We start from the raw sequence: 22,050 nt of genomic DNA, 5'->3' as shown, positions 1-22,050 counted from the left end.
ATGCTCACTAATACGATACATGTACAATGTTTTTTTTTTGTCTTAAATTTTGTACGCATAGTGGATTTTTTTCGAGCAGTTTCAATTAGCCCACGAATGAATCATGCTTTTTGCTTTAATTGCAGCTCCCACATGGAAAATTCTACTCCAGAACGAGTTTCGTCAAATCCTTTCCCTCACATAAGTGTGACTCTAAACATCTAATCCCCATCATATATGGCTACAATAGGGATAATACTTGTGTTTAACTTTCTATTCCACATTTCTTCTTCATCTCCACAACAACTCATCACCTCTATTCCCAACATGCATTATTACTAGTTAATGCATGATTTTGTTTCAAAATTCATACAACTCAATGGAGAAGCAAAAACTTGCAAACCTACATAAATAATAATGTAAACATAATAAAGAAAATTACAATATATATAATAACGAAATAAAATACAACAAAAATTAATGAGTGTGACACCTACAACAATAGTAGGTCATGTTCGAATAATAAATATATGGCAAGCTACTGCAAATGAGGATGGCTCTATTTGGACAAGTAATTAGGCCCAAATAATAACAAAACCAAAAACAAGCGCACCAACCAAAACAACATTAAGAAAATGAAAAACATCCTTTGATAAGTATTGTCTATCAATCTTATTACAACCACAATCAAACACCTAATCGGTGCAACATTTAACAAGAGTATCACCAAATATGACTTTTAACAAATGATTCTTGCACCTGCTAGTGATACCAAAATTGAACTCAAGAGGAATAGTACTTTACACATTAACTGAGCACCACCAAGGTTTGGAAAAAATTTCCCTCCCTCATCATTCGCATTCTGTAAATACACATCAACAGTGCCAAAATCATCATCTACGTTTCTAAGGTAAAAAAAAAAAAAAAAAAAAAAAAAAAAAGCTAGAACGTCTAGATGCATCTACTTTGGCTGTGTGGTTTTATCGTCTTGTGTGGATAGGGATTGAACATGATGGCCCCTGCGTTTTGCACATTATCAGTTGTGTTGCTATGTGTGGGGATGCAAATTTTTTGTTATGGTGCTTTGGTATTGGTACTCCGATCATTGTTATGCTGGGTGTAAAGGGAAGTGTACAACAGGAGGCATCGGCTCAAACAATCAATGAATCATTGCATTTATTGAAATTCTAGTTCCAAATTCAATTGTGCAGTTTGTTCGTTGGTTGTCAACTCTGTATGAAGATTCCACAATCTAATGTATGTATAGCGAAAAATGATTACGTTTAATTGGCTTGTATGGATGACGATACAACATGCCAGACTCGTTCATTCACACATTGTCATTTGGGTTGTTATGCACAGTGATGTGTGTAATACTCGCACCCCATAAAGTGCAAATTAACTTGTTTAACCTTTCGTCAATACAAACTCATATTTTAAGTTTAGAATTATTGCATCTAAAAGGCCTCACAGTAAAAAGGGGATACAAGAAAGTCGAGGCGGCCTGTTGCTGGGAAGTTTGAGGTAGCTTCTAACCTAGAAGTACTAGTTTAATAAATTCGTGATAAGAAAGGTTATATTTTATATGGATGACTTATACTTTAAGATCTTAAATCATGGTTTAAATTAAAATATTAATAATATCAAGAAAAATGGATATTTAATGGACTCAATAATCCATACTTTTCATAATTAGTAGTGCCATGGTGATACATTATCATACTTAGGCCTTTGACCACGAAACATGGAACGTAATAAATATAGGTAAAGTATGACAATCACAAAGTATAATGATGCTTATTGGACTAACACGGAGAACTCCACTTTTCGTTTCAGCCCCTTACAATAGTGAGTTATAGTTTTAGTCCCTAAACTATTATTTTTCTTTTTATGAAATTTGTATTTTTTATCAAGTGCCTGTTAAAGTAGATGCAAAAAATTGGCCGAGGAAAATACAACCATGTTGGAGAACACAGTCTTTATTTCAGCTGATGTAATGTTTCTTGTAAGCAAGATCCAATTTTCTATTCCTCCACATATTTGTATGTAAATCCTACATATGGGATGAATAAAATATTAAAAAATATCATAAGCCAATTTATTTTTATTTTTCATTAGGCAGGGTGGGAGGTTGTTCTAGAAGGGGAAAAGAGGTAATCGGATAAGTATTACAAATTATCCTTATAAAAGCTCTCTTGAGATGGGAATGGGGCAACTACCCAAAATTATCCTCTCGGTAACTGCATCATGCATATAGATAAATTGAAAATATTAATCGTTAGATCAAGTCTAATGAGATTGGTGTTTTAGGGGTGAAGCCTGACTTCAAATGTAGTACATTCGATTTAAGCTCGAGTTCAAGTACTATAAAGCTCGAGTACAATAAATAAATGTAGTTTGATTTATGATGATATATTTGGATCTAAAACTTTAAAAATCACAAGAAATATGAAAATATGATAAAGATGGAATTAGATTTGAATAAACTTTGACCTATTTACTTTCCTTGTTAAGTCTAGACGTACTCATGGCCTTTAAGGAAATCCTAGTTGAACCAATTGGAATAGATATACAGTTTAGATAGATTTTAAATCTCGCCTAATACGAATTGAGTAAACAGCATACAATTGTCACATTTTCTATTGAAGGTAGAATATCAATAATCCTTAAACTAAGCAAACAACTATAGAAATGTTCTATTTCTTAATTTATTCTTTTCGCCTTTTCAGCCAAAACCTCCAACATCATGTCAAATAAAAGTAATGCATTAAAAGACATAAATAACATTTAATGTTCACTCATCATTACTAGTTCTTGAACCGTTAAAAGTTGATTTGGTACTGTGATAGGGAAAAATATTATTTTAGTCCGCTAAGTATGTCTAATTTTAATTTTAGTCCGATAACTATGTCCATTTTTGTTTAGGTCCAGTAACTTACGAAATTACTTACTTTTAGTCCTTTGGCAGATTTTCAGACAATTTTACCCCTATGAGTGCATATGAACTAAAACTGCCTTTCAAAAATTGCATAGGGGTAAAATTGTCCAAAAATCTGCCAGAGGACTAAAAGTAAGCAATTTCATAAGTTACTGGACCTAAACAAAAAATGGACATAGTTATCGGACTAAAATTAAAATTAGGCATACTTAGCGGACTAAAATAATACTTTTTCCTACTGTGATATAAATATAATAAGTAGTTCATCATTTAGTGTATGTGTTGCAGTAGCATTTACTTGAGGGCAGAACTACTACATCAATCCCTTGTATATATGCTTCTTATCTCCAAATTTTACTTTGATCCAATTTCCAAAAAAATTTAAAACTATTTAAAACAATAAAGCTTTGACAGACTCAGATGAAGGAAAGTAAAGTTTAAATTGACAATAGTTTCTTTCCTCAAAAAAAATAAAAATTAACAATAGTTTCTTAACTCTAGTATCGAGGAAGTTAAGGACTAAGTAGTTGCATACTCTATAATACAAATGAGAAGGTGGTCTAAATTATATATATTCAATTTTAATGATTCATGGTTTTATTCCAATGTTATTTCTATCTTTTGACACCTATGTTAAATTTATATAATAATGGGAATATAATACCTATGGATCATATAGTCCAAATTATAATTATTTAATTATAGTTCTTATGAGATTATAATCTAGAATGGTTATTCTTTGTATCAATTAAAATATGGTCTAGGTTTCGAATATCTATTTGACTATGTTGCATCACTAGACATAATTTTTTGTAAAATGTATATCCAGTTTACAATTTGATGAAAATGAGAATACAATCTAAATTATAGTTATTATGTTCTAATGCTAATGACAATAAACTTTAGTGTATACTCTTGTTTTCACAATCTAATACTAAAAAAAAGTCAAAATTACAATTATTAAATTCTAATGATAAAGTTAATATAATTTATCCATACTATACACCACATATTGTTAGAAAGTAAACTAGATAATATGCTCGTGTCTTGGTGGAAATTAAATTATTGAGAAAGATGTGGCCAAGTTCTAGATAAAATTGTTTGTTTGTTAAATAGAATGCATCAATTAAAAAGGGAATCTATGTTTTGTATTTAGGAACATATTAAATTTAATAAGTTCTTAATTAGATACTGTAAAGGATGAAAATCGGAATCATTATCTAATTCTCATTTCAATCTCACAAAATTACCTGATTTCAATCTCAATTCCAATGAAATAAACAAAATACTATTATAATATCATGTGAATTTAGCCTATCATATAGGAAAAATAAAAAAGTCCTTACTAATTACTTCAAATTGTCAAAATTTTGAAATAATAATTCTTCACTATGTTGAACACATCTGTTGATAAACATGACATAAATTTTCTCCTATATAATGACATTCTATGAAATGAAAATTTACACATGGATAAAAACATTCTAGCTAGATAGGAAACATGCATATGACAAGAAAAAGAGTAAAGCATGAACAAATTTCAACCGAGAGGAAAAGGAAAGTCCTATGCATGAAGAGGGTGGAGAGTTTGACAAAGAAAGCAAACGAACTCTCCATTTTGTGTGGAATCAATATAGGCATAGTTATACACAAACCAACAGAAAATAATGCCATCTTGTGGCCATCCCTAGAAGTATTTGGTGATAGGCTACAGAAATTCTTGGACTTTTCAGGATCAGAAAGGGCCAAGAAGATGGTAACTCATGAAAAGTTCTTACACCAAAGAGTGAATGATGGAATTGAAGAAATATCAAAATCTCAATACAAGAAGGAATTAAAAGAGTCTCAACTGGTCATGACTCAGCTTTTAATACAAGGTAAGGATTTTGGTGCAATTGATCTAGTTCAACTAAATTGCTTACAGTCTTTTGCAGCTCAAATGCTCAAAAAGCTCCAATTTAAGGACGATGAGCTTAATGAGCAAGAAAGACAAATGCTTACTCCTCCTCCATCTCCACCGTCATTTCCACCTTTTCATATGATGGTGTCAAATAAAGATCAACCAACATCATCAGTTTGAATGTTGTAATTGCAGGAGTTGAGGAGTACTCATTATTCACTTCAGCTATATTTGAAGACGGCACTACTACTGTTGTTCGTATTCAATTTTTTGTCTTCTTTGCAAATGATGTTTCCATTACATTGATATAAGGTATTTTAGTAACTTCCATTTGTATTACTCATTTGAATCTGGACTTGAGTACTAAATTGTTAAGAAAACTACTTCTTAAATGAATTGTCTTTAAAGTAGATAGGGAGAAAGAAAAATTTTTATGAACTTGGATATTTCAGAAACTCATTTAAATTTTGATATTTTACTTGATATCTTATAAGAAAAAGATAATGGGTCTTATTCCCATTCGCAACTGGCTTGCCTCTTCTTTTCTTTTGTTATTCGAATCTAAGTTAATGAAGAATGTGTCAATTAAGTAAAAAAATATAAAACCCTGACCCCCTCCTAGTCAAAGCAAAAAAAATAGAGAACTAGATGATTCATTGAACAAATATAAGATGATTTAATTAAATCGAAAGAACACAAGATGGAGAAGTTCAACTACTCAACCAACAAATATTAAGAAACACTGAGCTGAAAAGAAAAATGTTTCTTTTTTTTCAATATGTAAATTTATTACAAAATTTATTTATATATAAGAAATAAACATATGGTGAGAATTGCATTTATGTATAATCAAACATTAAATAATGAATTTTTAAATTATAACATTGACCACTAGTTTATGAATGTTAAATAAACAAATGATGTACAAAAAAAATCATACAGGTTAAGAATCAAATCATATAAAATATACATAATAAAATAGCGATTGTAGATATTATGTTATAATTAGGTAAAGTAATTAAAAATCAAACGTACTTTTGGTTTTTAACACAAGATTCATGCACTTACCATTCTATATTATCTTGGAGATAAAAATTCTTGTCATAATTTAATTAATTAAGTATTAACACAATAAAATTTATAAAGTTCTAAAGATGATGAAAATACCCTTTTATGTATTATCTTGTTTTTGCAATCTGATACTAACAAGAACATAGTCTAAATTACTATTATAAAGTTCTAATGATAATGAGAATATAATATGTTCATATATACTATTTAATGATAATTATGAGGAAACAAACTAAATTATGAATATCCAAATTCTACAAAGTCACCATCAGACTGTTTGATTTGTTGAAATTGTTGTCTTGCAACGGTATATTGTAGACACTATTTAGGGTATAGATATAATATGAAAATATAATAACGAAACTATAAAAACTTATATTTTGGTATTTCGGTCGGAATTAAATTATTGTGAATGATGCATCAATGTTTTGTATTAGAATTATTTGTCTGTGAAACAGAATGCATGAAGTAAAAAGTAAATTCCATACTTTGTACCTATGAACATATTAAATTTTGTAAATTCATAAAATAGGGGTTTTAAGCATGAAAGTGAGGATTGTTATTTGATTCTCATCTCAATATCATAAAAATACTTGGTTCTATCTCAATTCCAATGAAATGAACAAAACATAATTTACCATATTATATATGAATTTATCATATAATATAGGGAGAAATTTAAGAAGGTCCTTACCAATTCCTTCAACTTCTCAGAATTTAGAAATAATTCCTGACTATTTTGAAACACAATAGTTGTTACAAATATTACAGCATTTTCTCTTATTCTATGAAATGAACATTTATATGCAACTAAAACATTCTAGATACTATAATGAAACATGACAAGAAAATGAGCAAAGTTGAACAATTATCAAATTAGAGGAAAAGAAACATTCTATGCATGTGGAGAGTTTGACAAAACAAAGCAAATAAACTTTTTATTCTTTGTGAATTTCATATAGGCATAGTTACAAACAAGCCAACAGAGAACAATCCTGTCTTGTGGCCATCCGCAGAAGTATTAAGTGATAGGGTAAAACAAATTTGGTCTTCTCATAGATCAAGAAAATGGTAAACCATGAAAGTACTTACACCAAAGATTGAATGATGAAACTGAAGAAATGTCAAAATCCCATAACAAAAAGGGACTAAATTGGTTTAATTTGAGATTTTTTTATAAAGATCCAATGGCCTACTACTTTTGAACTTCATAATCGTACATTATATGTGGCATATATATATATATATATATGAAACCCATACATTTGACAATTGGAATGGCTTCAAACCAGTAAGGTCCTTTAACCTGCTAAAAATACTATCTCTTTATGGTTAATAATTTAAGGCGAATAATATACAGATTATAATTCTTGTATTCCACTACAATTAACTTATTGGTTAAATTGTGAAGTGTTGGAAATAATAGCGCAATAACGCGATGTTCTAAAAATCAGGAATCATGAGTTTAAAGATATCCAATTTACACTTTCTTAATAAGTAGTTCCAAATCAACCAGTTTCCAAAAAAATAAATCAGAACACAAAAAAAGCACAATTTACATATATTTTTAACGACAAATCATAGATAGAAAACTTATCTGATTGAAAGTCGTATCATAACACCTTGCAATTCAAATGCCAAATCGTAGCAATTCTGCTTGCCTTGAATAAATTAGTCACTTCTCCCAAGATAAGACTATATAAGAATTCAAAATTGTTGAATTCAGGTAAATACAAATATTTTTGCTGCAAAAGGATATATCATAAGCACTATGCGCACCAGCCATAAACAACGTTGAAGCTGTGAGTTGTAACTGCCAAAAACTTTTGAACATTTTAATAGTTACAAAATCACAACAGTGAATTAACAACCAAAGCAGTAACCGCCAGTAAAAGTAGGCTATTATTAAAAAACCGATTGTTACAAAATTAAAAGATTAAGACATTCACCCTAACGCTCGTAGCTGAAATCAGGCTGAGCGCGCAGTGTATGTGTGAGGTTTCCCACAAGTTCACTCTAGTCCCCATTAACACTTCAATACTCAAGTTGAACTTTGAACTCAATATAAGGAGATTCTTTTTTCAATGAACTTTTAATGCGGGACAAGGTAAGAGTTATTTTAACTTTTATGATCTCAACAAGAGCTCTTAAAAGTGTTAAGAACACGACCACTTGTACTAAATGAAGCCTATGCTCAAGTTTTTGCAATTATTAGTTATGCTCTCTAATTCTTTTGCAGCATTTACATGATCAACTGCAATTGAAGATAAGAACTTCACATGTAAGCTTGTCTCATTTTTTTATTATTTCACACACTCATTCTGTTACCTTGTTTTTGTTAATGGCATGAAGTACCATAGCCCCCATTCAGAAATTTGTTCTTTGTTGTAGACACATCCACACTCAGTCTACAGACCGCAGTATAAACGATAAAAACACGCATATACTCGAAAATTTTCAGCAGAGAAGACGAAAGAAGAATGAAAAACAAATAGAAGAAGGGCAACTGAGAAGAAACAGGAGATCAAAAGGGCGAACACTTCAATTTAGAGCATTTCAAGTATAATCAATAAACATTTCAATTTAGCATTTCAACAAACACTTAACATGCATAAAGATAGAAATGTCACTTCAAATAAAAATACAAAACAAACCCAACAACTAACCAAAAATCTAATCTAATTTCACAAAATATCATCACCATTAGGCCCATTACATGATTACAAGTTTACAACTCCATTAGTCCATTATTAAAAAATTACCTAGCAAAATAGCGACGACGAACTCTATCGGCGAAGAAGGAGAAGTCGCGGTGGTGGGTCGGTCGTCGGAGTTCTGGTCGTCAGCGGCAGCAGTGAGAATAGGCTTGGCGCCAGCGGCAATGGAGGAAGAAGATTGTGGGGAAGAAAGAGAGAAAAGAAGAGAAATAACTAAGAACCAGTTGTGAAGAGTGAAGACACAGAATGTGACTTATTTCTTTATCCCGATTGGGTTCTTCAGGTAGGGTTCTAGAACCCGAACCCGAACCCGACTACTCTTAGTTGGGTTACGGGTTAATCCGAACCCGTGCAAAAACTCGATATACCCGATCCGATTTATTGTTATCTGATCGGGTCGGGTCGAGACCCGAACTACCTACCCCGTTCGCCCACCCTTAGGCATAAAGCTAGATTAGTGGCCAAGGGCTACAACCAAGTGAAAGGAATAAATTATTTTGAGAGTTTCTCACCTGTGCCAAGGTAGTAACAGTAAGGGCTCTCATTGTAGTTGCTGCCTTTTCAGGATGGGAACTACACCAATTGGATGTGAATAACTCGTTTTTACATGGCACTTTGGATGAAGAGATATATATGGTACCACCAGTGAGTACTCAATACCTCCAAGACAAGTTTGCACAAGCTGAAAAAGTCATTATATGGGCTAAAATAAGCATCAAGGCAGTCTAATTGCGAGTTCACTTCTAGGCTAGAACTCTTTGTTTTTAGACAATCCAAGTATGACTATTGTCTCTTCACAAAGGCCTCTTTTGCAGGTTTTCTTGCTCTTTTAGTTTATGCTGACGATATATTCTTGCAGGTACATCATCCACATAAATTGCAGAGTCAAGGAATACTTAAACAAACTATTCACAATCAAGAACCTAATCAGCAAAGTATTTTTTGGGCTTAGAGATTGCTAGAGCTTCTGAAGGTATCATGCTCACTCAAAGCAAATACATACAAGACATAATTCTGGACTTAAAGATGACTGAAGCCAAGACCAGAAATACTCTACTTCCAGTTGGAATCAAGTTCACTACAGCTTCAGAACACACACTGCCACAGCCAGCTGCTTACAGAAGACTAATAGGAATGTTGTTGTACTTAGGATTTACAAGGCCAGACATCTCACATGCTACCCAACAGTTAAGTCAATTCCTCCAAACTCCTTGCAAAAAGCACTGGGATGTAGCACTACATGTGGTGAGATACTTGAAGAGTACACCAAGGAAGTGCATTTTCTTCCCCTCTGATGCAGCACCTGATCTGAGTGTGTATTGTGACTCAGATTGGGCATCTTGCTTGGACAGTAGACGATCTTTAACAAGGTATTTTGTCTTCTTGGGAACATCCTTGATTTCTTGAAAGACAAAGATGCAAAATACAATCTCTTCTACAGCTGAGGCTGAACACATAGCAATGGGATCTACAACATGTGAACTGGTGTGGATTTCATTTCTCTTATAAGATCTTGGAATTAATGCTCTTAGCCCATTCCATTATATTGTGACAATAAAGTTGCGTTGCATATTGTTAATAATCCTGTTTTCCATGAGCACACCAAGCATTTGGAGATTGACTGTCACCTCATTCGTGATCACTACAAGTCAAGCTTCAGAGCTCCCTCATACATACGTTCTAAGGATCAATCGGCAGATATCTCCACCAAGTCTTTAACAAGGCCACTTCATTTATTTCTTGCCAAGCTTGGGCTGGTATAGTTCACCCCCGGTCCAGCTTTAGCGGGGGTTGAAGACATTTGAAGTACAGTTAGAAGCAGCAATCAACTGAAGAAGAGAAGCTGCAGCAAGCTAAGGACGATCATGAATAGTGATGCTAGAACTTAACTAAAGTTGCTACTGACGAAAATAGCACTAGCACTTTATATTAAAAGGTGTTTAAAGTATAGAAGGGGAGCTCTCTATATAGAGCACCAGGTAGCAACAGCCATAAACGACATTAAAGCCGTGAGTTGTAACTACCAGAAATGTCTAAGCGTTTCAGCAGTTACAAAACCACAACAACCAGAATTAACGACCAAAATAGTAACTACCAGTAATGGTCGGCTACTACAGAACTATAAACTGTTGCAAAAAGATATATAGAGAGAGACATCCACCCAAAGCCGGAGGTGGAGCTGGGCTGGCAGTGGAGCCCAAATCCAACTTATTACATCCTCAGTTCATTCTCCGGGGAATTTATTTAAAAAATGCAGGAAAAAAAATTTAGAAAAGTAAGGTTCTTTGGAAAGATTTAGAAAATTAAGACTCACCGTGGTGCCACAATTTTTATTTAAAAAAACAATTCTATGTCACCGCGGTGACATTGTTTCTTAAAAAAAAAAAATTTAATGGTCACCGCGGTTCACTACCGTGGTGTGACAATTTTTTAATTTTTTTTTAAAAAATTATTTTATTTCACGACGAATTGCTACCAACTTTTCGTTAAAATTTCGACACCATCATGGAGTTGTCAACCATCAAATATACCGTTCGACTCCCTTTGATGAGACGAACATTTTTCCACAAACAATTTCAAGTTTTATCAATCGTAAATAATGAATTTTTAGCACGACCACCGCACCTTTCGGCCGTCGATTCGCCGCCACCGGAGCGACCTACGATCACGGACCACCACCACTATACTCGCTTCGACCTACGGTTCTAACTAGACCAACCTAGTTCAATTTTATTAAATATTTGTTGAGATATGAAAATTTGAAAATTTTTCCATCGAAAATTCGCGTTGAAGCTGTTTGCTGTCATTTCTCCACCGTCATGACGAATCAAAGATTAAGACCATAGTCGTCCGAATCCCGTCGTCCAGAGGATTCCAACAAGACCAGTTTTGCTCAATTTCATCAAGTATTTGTTTGTTCAATTAAAATACATATGTTTTAAAATAGTTATAATTTTATTAAATTCTATTTATTAATTAATAATACTATTTATAATAAATAATTAATTAATAATACTATTTATAATTAATTAATAATAGTTAGATTATTACACACATAAAACGATTACTATCTAGGGTACCCAACATGTTGTTTCCACATGTCTGTTCATTCAGTCATGCAACTAGTATAAATTTTAAATTTGTGAAGCTTAAGGTGAAATGATTTTTTCATCGGAATAGTTTTGATTTGTCCAGCTTCCTATAATTTTAACGGTAGACTTTCTAATTAGTTAATGGAAACAACAGAAACCTTACATATGTGTAAATCCTCACACAGAAAAAAGTTCAATTAGAGCATATTGGACAAAATGGAAAACAGAGCAATGAACTCCAAGATTTAGTACCATCATTATACGGAGTGCCACAACGAATGCAGGCATTGCGCCCTTCCTTGATTTCATAGTCTAAACAATGCTGACAGATGGGATAATTGCATTCCTGACACGCCACAAACACTTCACTGTTAGAGCTTAATCACAAGTGTTGCACATAGGAACCCCAGAATCCATCATCTTTACTTGTCACCAACTCGTGGTAGCTTCTTCCTTCACTCCCTTCTCCCTCAGACTTGAGATAAAAATGTGTCTTGATCTGGGGCATTATATCTATGTTACAAAGGTAAATAATTTCCACAAGATACACTGTTGCTTGATCTTGAATCAAACTGAACTGTTTTTGTGATAAAAAAATGACAACAATTGTGGAATAACATGTTGGGTACCCTATGCTCCCAAGACAGAGAGTGATGGCAAGAAAGGTCATTTTCTTTCTAATTTGCTGGAATTGGTAGGCAGGTTGTGGTTGGGCTTTGTTACATCTCAACTGACTCAACCAACATTTCTTAAACCTCAAGGAACAGAACCACCAGACACACAGCCACGCAAATGCTTTTGCAGAAAGTTGGTACTGGGCCCGGCCCGTACCTATATAGTAGTGAGAGAAGTTTTATGCTTAGAATTCGTGTATGGTGCTGATTTCTTTATTCTAATTTTCTTGTACAGCGTCTTGAAGTTGTTTCATCATCGGGATTTTGATAGGAGTTCCCCAGAAGTTAATTCTTTCTTTTTCAATCCAAGAACACTTGTATGTTGAGCGCCAACAAAGTGCCAACTGACAATTGTAAAATTTCTTCATCCATGCTGAACAAAATCATTGAATCTTCCATTCGATGCTGAAGCCGTTTACAGTAAGAAAAAGAAAATCTATTCGATGTAAAAAACACATAGTTATCTATTTCCAAATGTAGGCGTCAATTCCCCACATCCATAGGACCAGATACATCTTCAGCAGATGCAAACATGCTACTTCACGGTCTTTACATGAGAAATTGAATCCATAAACAAGAAACAGCTTGGCCATAAGTCACTGAAAATCAATCCAGTAACGTTGGATGTAATTCCAGAATCTTCACCCCAAATATTCAAGCTCCACATTTCTCATGCTCGAGAAATTCGCATTTAAATGCAGCGCAATAGGAAGGTGTGCTATATCGAGTGTGACTGGAGAAAAAGGGGGCTTCCGGCGGCGGTGGCGACGGGACCAGGATGGGAGACACATAACTTGCCGCAGACACGGGCCATGGTTCGAGAATTCGGACTTTCTGTATGCATGAGTGCGAACGGCCAAACGGTATCCCGTTCCTTTCATGCACAGCGGCCGTTCCGTCATATGCAAAAATTAAAAACGTGTAGACTATTGTAAAAGCGGTTTCACTTGAGTAGTTCTGAGAAAATAGTCGTAGCAACTTACGTCTACCCACATTAAAATAAGTTGGTATTGGTGTTGTCAACAGTTGTGTAAAAATTCGGATGTTTTTCCGAAAACTTAACATATATATAATATTATAACAAAATTATTTATGTAAATAAATTATAGTCACGAGTGTAAATGTAATTATCCGTTTTAATTATTTGACTTACTACAATCTTTTTTATTTCAAATACGAGCTGAGCTTGTTGAAAAACACATACAGACTATGAGGTTGAAGATTAAATAAGTTGAAAAAATATGATCTTTGGCTTGTATTTTATATATATATTGACAATTCTGTAAAGTTTGAAATTTTATTTTATAGTTTATCTCATCATTATATGTTATGTTATTTTAATGTGATAGATGCAAATAGAACTCGATAAATATATATAACCCAATTGAAAGAAAACATCAAGTTCAAATACCCCAAAAGGTGCATTACGAGTGCAAAATTTCATATCGCGAGTCAGATCAGATACATTCTTCCTAAAAACTTGAGCATCAATACAACTTTGCAGTCCGATCAATAATATAGCCCTTCACCTCGTAAGCTATCATATATAGTCTTTCCAGGAGATTTAAATGTTCAACATTGATATTGTCCTCCATTTCCACACATTTGGCATATAAATTTGCATTTAGACAACAACTCATGAAATTGGAAATAGATACTAAGATAATAAAAACTGTTTTTACTAAATCCAAACAAACATTTATCAGCTACCTAGATCCTTCTAATACCCATTTTTATTTTGAGCACTAAATTGCCAAAAAACATTTCAAAAACGACTTGAATAGCTTTGTTCGCATCCATTTAAACCCTTCGGTCTAGTGATTAATTGTTGGCCGAGATAAAATGCCATTGCCTTGTGATTCAATGGTTGGTAACAGTGGTATACGTACGTTCTCCTGCACAACAAAAAAAGTAAGCACGCATATAAATATTTGAATGTGAAGATCGATCGACTCTTTTATTTCAAATTGAACAAAATATGATCCGACAGATATTAAATGACTAATGAACATGGTTCTATTGATAGTTGTAATCAAAATTGCAGAAACTTAAACACATCTAATCACAAAAAGAAAAAGGAAATATTGGGGGCATGATGCTGCAAAAGATATTTAACTACTACCTTACTTCAGTTGATGAGGATATGCAATTAGTGGGATGTCATGGCAAAATCAGTAAGCTTAAGAGTACATACATTTGCGTAGCTGCATTGCGGGGCAAATCTCCCTTGGCAGTGAGCTTAAGTTTCTGATACTGTTGCAATGATCAGCTAATTACTTAGCCTAATTGCTCGCAGTAAATAATTAGCTTCTGCCAGAGGAGTAAGTGCCCTGTAACGCATTCATACAACTAATCAGTTTCTGATGCGATGAAAGGCATGGAGTAGCCATAATGTGTATATATAGGCACCTTAGGAATCGGTTTTACTTCGTACAAACAGTATATTCTGAAATAATTCTTTATGCTATATATAAGTGACCTAAAAGAAAAGGTTTGGTTCCATTTCCATAATTTCCACACCCATATACACCTTCGTTTACTCAAACAAATACTCACAGATTTTTCTCCTAAAACTTGTCATGCCTACTGATGAACTATTAGGAGTTAAACACAGAAGGGTACAATATGCGGTTCATATTATACCACTTTAAGTTGTACACAGTGATATTTAAAAACTTTAAATTTTCATCGTATTCTACATCATCAAAGTACCTTAGATGAATGGTAATTGACATGCAAGACTGACTTGTAAATATCTCCAAGAACCTGAAGTCAAAGGAATAGTGTCTTGAGTTAATTAGTAATGTTCAAAAATTGTGGAGCACGTCCCTTTAATATTCGAAGGGACGAAACAGTTGGAGGCAAATAACATGTCGAAAGAGCTTGCAAACAAATCAACACCCTGTATCTCACTTCTTTTGCTTGTTGATGAATCTAATCCCCACCCCTTCTAGAAAAGATAATCAGAAAATGAAAATAGTAAATAAACAGTAGCCAAGCACATCTGCAAGACTTTATATTTCGTGTTCAAAAGAAACTTTGAGAAAGTTTCATAAGATCTATTTGGCTATCTACATTAGATCATGCAAAAAATCATTTATTAATATGTAGAAAATTTTATAAAATAAAATACTGATACTATCATATATATAATCTAAGACATTAAGTTCAAGTGGATGGCAACATATATTCCCTGGGTCTTCCATTGAGGGATTGGTGGGGTATAGAACTGATACTTGGATAGTTGACCCCTATGATCTTAACAAAAGGGAATTTTCCGTGCAAGAATTGTCCCCGCATATGCCGCTCATTTTCTTTGGCATATCCCAGAATTTGGTTCCAATAATTTCAACAAAGTGTTTTCTGTTTTCTGGTGCGGAAACTCGAGCATGTAATGTTTATACATAAAGTAGCTAGGGCTGCAAGACAAAAGTGGCAAGGACGGAAAAAACCATGCATATGAACTTCCTTGTTCTTAATTAACGAGGACTAATCATATGAAGATAAAATTTTATCATAATTTGTAGTAAAATAATTCTGAACGAAACTCTAATTAATTATTTGATCAAAATTTAAGTACTCAGAGTGGTTATCTTTTCTATGCTACTTTTTCTTATTTTCTATTTTGTTGTCTTTCACTTCTTGATTGGCTTTCACAATAGAGAATATATATGATGATACGATAAAGATTTTGGTCTGTGACTGACAGGTGAAAGGGTTAAACTTAGAATACGTTAATTCAAGTATACAAGGTTAGACCATGACAGATACTTTTCCCTTAATGTACATTTATAGTATCCTATTGTAATAAGTTGTAAGATTGCTTTCTCTTTTTTGTTTCCTCATCCAATACCTGAGTGTGAATATAATTTTCCAAATCCATTATCAAGGAGGTTACGAATATATTGATTCTTCCATGTAAAAGATCAGCAGGTTGAAATAAAATAATTTGCCGCGCCAGGATCAATGAAGTCCGAGATTGCATTAGCATTATTGTTCCTGGAAAGAAAGCGAAAGAAAACTGGAAACAATTTAATCTTAGGGAGAGCATTGGAATGGCAAAGCTGTACATAACCACAAAGAAGTTTCTAAATTTTTCAACTTTTTTGTCTTTACCTTTGCAACTCATAAAATATAAATGAAAGATGCCATCCTGAAAATAGAAGTATGTTATCTTTTTTCTTTACTTGAGAATTGAGTGACTTGTTTGATTTTGGTGGCGAACAAAGGTGGTCCAATTTTTGGGTCACAAACTACCTAAATTATACCTTCAATTTGTATCTCATGCAGATACTTTAGCCTTTCAAGAAGGAACTGCCCAGTTTGTATTATTCTAGGGGGGGAGGGGTGGAACTAACCTTTACTTCATTGCAAAAGTCAGATTCGGGTGTTTTCTTTTATTTTGGTATGATGCATCAATGTGTAAAACGGGTCAGACCAATCTGGTGAAGACCCAACGAGGAGGTTGTTGGGTTGGACCGGAACTGGATAGGATGGAAAAGTTAATTTGTGCATAACTATGGTTATAGGCCTAAGTAAGATACAATCCTATAGATTTAGGACCTAAGAAAACATGTTGTCTTAAGCTAATTAGAAATTGCTACATAGGTAATAAATAACAGAGGAATATTAATAAAGTGGTAGTTATGGATATAAAATACTAGATTAGTATGGCAGAATTACCGGGCAAATCTCCTTTGGCAGTAAGCTCAGTAGAAGTGCATGACACAAATATTTACTGGCCTACTGCCAAAGAAGTAATTGCCCAATAATGCATCCACACATGCTTGCGTTTTTCATCTGCCCTTGATGAACAGTTTACACCCCTTTGCATCTATTTATAGTTGAGTTGAAAAAAATATGTGTGTTTTTCTCAGGCTACAGGTATATTTTGAGCATATTCTTTTATCCACCAGTCAGAGGAATAAACTATTTTTCCTTTTTCCATCATTTATTAATTCTAATCTGTTTATTCTAAGTATTTCAGAAGCTTGGGGTTGCTTTAGCTCTTCTCAAGGATTTCTTTCAATAAATGAGGATTATTACAGGGAGGTTATTGTTTAGGAAAGGTAGCTCATAAAGCAGTGTTTTGAAATTGAAGGACAAACGTTAATAATAGTGTATATGATGAGGATGAAAAGATGTCGTGCAACAGATGTGGGCAGGAAAAAGAATGTTTTTCTTGCTTTTAGCATGTCGTTATCACATGATTACTTTTACTCGGACACAAACAGTAATATAATCTCTGTTGATGAGGGCCATTATAAAATAACAAGTCTACACAAGTAACAAAATTATATTTGGAAAGGCCTTTTCTGTATATACTTTAAAACATTTCTTAATCACATTACCTATATGTGATAACTAGAATCAGATATGTCCTGCAGCCAACCATTATCCACTTTATATTTCATTTTCTGAATAATTGGTTTGACTATAAGATGTATGCTAGAGAATTATATAATTAGTTTACAGTAAGTTATAAGTCACGCTTATATGTTGTACAGCATCTATACAAAACTCCATACTAAACCCTCAACTCCAAAATTTCCTATAATATGCATTTCATCCTTCAAATTATAGAAAGAAAATTATCCAGGATCATTAGATCATATTGGTTCATGTGAGAACAACTACAAATGCAAAAGATGATTTGCTTAGTGTCAATAATGTAAAACATACACAAGACAAATCATAATATTCCTACTTGCGTGAAAGCAAAAGGACCATATTCCTCACAAAGTGCCAGAACACACATAATATTCAGTCATCTTCTGTACCTAAAACTGCATAACCCATATAAGAAAAAGGTGCTGACCTTGAATAAAGGGAAAAACCCTAGAGGAATACTTCCAAGCATATGCCAGTTCCTTCTCCAGCATATCCAATGGAAATGCGAGACCAGGTGGTATATATATGGGCATATGACCTGTGGTATTCAACACAAGAACTCGCAGGGAGCGTGATCTGAGGAAGAAAATTAAATATGTGTGAAAAAGAATAACAGTGTGATTCTCCTTTGGCAGGGAGGACATGCACGTGCATACTTTTTCTTTGCCAAAGGAGAATTGCCCTGCCATTCAATCTCATAATGCTGCATTGTTTCAACTTCTACAGAAATGACTAATACTTCTTCTTCTCAGTTTCTAAGTTTTTCTTTCCACAATAAATGTTTATGAATTGAACTGTCATTATTTACCCATTCATCATGCTTATTATTATCAATAATACTTCTCAGCAACTTCAATTTATTAGCTTAAGTTCAACGATGCTGGGAAAACAATGGAGTACTGGGTCTGACTTCGGTCATCAACTCTTTTACATTGATTATTTAGGAAGATGACATGCATAAGATGGAATTCAAGATAACAGCACTGAGGCTAAGTTTTCTGAAACTGATAGTAAAACTAGCAGTTTTTCCCCTTGTAGTGGGAATATCTTTTTGAAGAAATAGTTCCTCTGGAAAAGCTGCCCCTTAATTATTCTGATGCCCAGCAGGTTTAACTGCTCTGATTTATTAGTTAAGAGAAGAACTCAAAAGTATTTCTCCTATTCTTGCTATCATGGAACTCGCCAAGTTTAAGCAACTCAACCTTTCGACAAAATAAGAGGGTGCGGCTGAAATCTTATCTTCATATAGTTATTCGTCTACAGACAGTGGTCAGCACTTCCCTGGTTGTGGTCCTTCCTCTAGAAACCTCACATTCGAGTGGAAGCTAGCATTCAAGGCTACTCATCATATTCTCTGTGAGAATCTTTAGCTAAAAATTATCAACAAAATCACTTGAAAGAAACACAATAAATCAAAGATACATAGCATGACAATCCAAAGTTAGTAGTTGAAAATCATAAAAGCATGTTAGTACAGTTCTAGGCATGTCGTAATGTGTTTGTTGTGATAAACATATTAGCATCTAAGGCATGAATTTGAGCTTTTGAAATATGACACTAAACAAGCTTCTCAACTTAATGCACTGCAAAAGTTTTTCTAAACCATTTTAAGTGAAAATTAATTAATCAGCATAGGAGCCAAAAAGCAATGGTATTACTGCATACTCATAAACATTACTGCCTGATAGACACTAATAGCAAGAATAAAATGTTTGAGGCAACTACTGACTAGCTTTCTATAATAAATCTTCAACTGACATGCATAAATGTATTATATTTTTTACACCCCAGTTCTGCTTTATCTTATCAGACGACCCCCTACCCCTCCAAGAAAGAAAAAGATGACGAAAACTCCAAGGCAAGGGACCACGACTACAACAGTATGAGCGAAAGAAAAGCTTAGAGGCATTGTTCCATAGCATATACCATAGCCTTCCTAGAGAATATCCACGTAGTGTGTGAATAGCCAAGAACAAAATGCACCATTGAAGCTCAACAGCCAGAGGCAATTCAGGAACAGTAGTGATGCAAAGCAGTAAAGGGAAGTGGAGAATAATAACAGTGCACTTCTCCTTTGGCTGAAAAATGTAAATGCGCGTGAAATTGCATTCTGCCAAAGGAGGATTGCCCTGCTGTTCTGCATCTCTACCATGTTCTGGACTGCCATTAGGTAAACTTTTGTCTCTGTCTGTGGTCTTTTAATATCCTTTAGACAGTGGGTAAAGAAGATGAAGTTTCAGAATATGAATAAAGAATGGTGGGAAAAATGTATAGATGGAAGGTGGATATGGAATTGGAATGAACCTTTTTCTGTTAAGCCAGAATGATTTGGATTGAAATCCAAGTATTTGAAGGCATTCAAAATGCTAGACTAAGCTTATGAATTCGTGGTCTAGAACATGTGGAAACTAAATGAAAATACATTCATTTCACATGTACTAAATTTTATTCCTAACTTTACGACAAAATTCTTTGTTTCAACCAGTAATTGAATGTTCCAGAGATGACTAAGCATAGCCTATTCTAGCTTTCAATGCACAGTGCTCTGAAACTGTGAATGTTCGAGGACTTTAAGTTATGACAAACTCAACAGCACATGCATTAGAATATTCATAAAAAAAGTTCAATTATTATGCATTTAGAATTCAAAACGTCCAAAGAGAGAGTGGAAACAAGAAAATTCATGTCATTTCTCAGTCAAAACGCAGGTTTGATGAGTTTGAGAAACTTCGGATTGAAATACCATATCGAGTAAAAAACAGTACTCCCGTCTCATCCTCCGATCAGAGTCTAAAAGAATCCTTAACCATTTCATACTCGTGTGGAAGCCGCAAATTCCCATGTTTAGCACGATGATGCACTGATCAAAAGCCATGACTATCAAAAAATTGACACGGGGAAAACAGAATACGAAGGATTCCGGAAATAAAGTGTAGCTCGTTGCAGCAGCAATAACATGAAAGAATGATTCAAGAGAACTTACAGCAGGAATCCTTTGGCTGGCAAATCCAGGAGACTGTTTGAGGATTATGTCAACTTTATTCTCCTGTGTCCTGAAGAAACCCAATAGATAACCACTCAGAATTCAGAAAATAGATTTCATGAGGGAACTAGAGAGAGAGAGCAGCACATTACGCCTGATTAAGACAACATGACTTCTCATTTCGTTGTTTCCAAGGCTTTCTTTATTTATTGTTTTTCGTAATAATAAGATAATTAAGATCATATTATTCAATATTCGGAGGGCCAACCTATATACAGTAAAACCTCTATAAATTAATATTCTATAAATTAATAAACTCTCTAAGATAATAAAATCTTTCGGTCCCGACTTGGGCCTTTGTAAAAAATCATCAAATTCGATAAGATAATAAAATAATAATTTTTTGAAAAATTCCTTTATAAATATTAGGTCCCATTAAAACTCTAAATTAATAATTCATAAATATTACAATTATAAATATTATGGTAATTTACTAAAATATGAAGTCTGTAATGCTTTACGCATTTGATCATTCATGGATGATTTAGATGTCTGTTAGATGAGAAGACATGGTTGGGTGTTATAAATTATTTTATTATCATATTGAGATTTATGTAGTATATGTTTCATTCATCATGCATGAATATATTTAATTGGTTATAATAGTTATTTAAGTGCAACGAATTAATGTAAACAAGTATATTTAAGTAATTCCAATGAATTGATACATGTGTCTATGAATATAATAGTTAATTGTATACAATGAATTAGTTATAAAAAATTGATTGATGCATGAATATAATCAATGAAACATATATGAATTCATTTATTTTCAATACATATGTACTAAATTTGCTAAATTTAAAAAGTCTCTCTTTTAATTAATAAAATATTAATTTATCGATAAATTAATATCTCTCTAAATTAATAAAATTCTATGGTCCCAAGGTTATTAATTTATAGAGGTTTTACTGTATTTTTTTAATATTTTTATATAGATACAAAATAAAATATATAATTCACATATTATATTTTTCTTTAAAAAAAAGTTTAAAAATACTACTATTACACCAAAAATATAGTGCAGTCCCGTAGTTATAAATGAATGTACGTGTTTTCTTATATTAACTAACTCTTGTGGTACATTATTTTTACGTGCAATTAATGAAATTTTTTTTTGCATATTTTAAAATATATTATAAATAAAAATAAAATATATAAATCAATACAATACATCTTAAAGTAAAACAAAAAAAAAATAAAGAAAAAAACCATGTATCGATTAATTTAAAATTTAGAAAGTTA

General features: G+C 33.1%; 2 protein-coding genes and 1 long non-coding RNA gene across 22 annotated transcripts; 1 reads left to right on the top strand and 2 right to left on the bottom strand.

Annotated features, from left to right (window-relative positions):
* The first annotated feature begins 4,418 nt into the window (after window positions 1-4,418).
* On the top strand, window positions 4,419-4,997 carry LOC148787074 (agamous-like MADS-box protein AGL80). Its single transcript, XM_088883119.1, has one exon. The coding sequence runs from the start codon at window positions 4,419-4,421 to the stop codon at window positions 4,995-4,997; it is 579 nt and encodes a 192-aa protein (XP_088739245.1).
* A 2,330-nt stretch (window positions 4,998-7,327) lies between these two features.
* LOC110012406 (uncharacterized) lies at window positions 7,328-12,382 on the bottom strand. Its single transcript, XR_002287574.2, has 3 exons — window positions 11,950-12,382; window positions 8,651-10,448; window positions 7,328-7,583 (listed from the first exon to the last, which is right to left on the bottom strand). It is a non-coding gene; the product is annotated as an uncharacterized LOC110012406 (long non-coding RNA).
* Window positions 12,383-13,994: 1,612 nt separating this feature from the next.
* LOC105167349 (uncharacterized) lies at window positions 13,995-20,956 on the bottom strand. 20 transcript variants are annotated; one of them, XR_016067016.1, is made up of 6 exons: window positions 20,746-20,886; window positions 18,190-20,622; window positions 16,225-16,370; window positions 15,084-15,137; window positions 14,494-14,701; window positions 13,995-14,266 (listed from the first exon to the last, which is right to left on the bottom strand). XR_016067016.1 is itself a non-coding variant. In XM_088884220.1 (6 exons), the coding sequence occupies exons 3-6, from the start codon at window positions 18,449-18,451 to the stop codon at window positions 14,186-14,188; spliced, it is 543 nt and encodes a 180-aa protein (XP_088740346.1). In that variant the 5' UTR covers window positions 18,452-20,622; window positions 20,746-20,815; window positions 20,898-20,956; the 3' UTR covers window positions 13,995-14,185. The 20 variants fall into 20 exon arrangements, 13 of the variants coding, with proteins under 13 accessions (XP_088740346.1, XP_088740347.1, XP_088740355.1 ...); XR_016067015.1 differs by having other exon boundaries at window positions 14,566-14,701; XM_088884220.1 differs by lacking the exon at window positions 14,494-14,701 and adding an exon at window positions 20,898-20,956 and having other exon boundaries at window positions 20,746-20,815.
* Window positions 20,957-22,050: the final 1,094 nt, after the last annotated feature.

This window comes from Sesamum indicum, linkage group LG8, assembly GCF_026168435.1.
Source record: "Sesamum indicum cultivar Baizhima isolate 11 linkage group LG8, ASM2616843v1, whole genome shotgun sequence".
NCBI classification, from domain to species: domain Eukaryota; kingdom Viridiplantae; phylum Streptophyta; class Magnoliopsida; order Lamiales; family Pedaliaceae; genus Sesamum; species Sesamum indicum.
The sequence above is the reverse complement of the archived record's forward strand: the minus strand, read 5'-3'. Positions and strand labels throughout refer to the sequence as shown.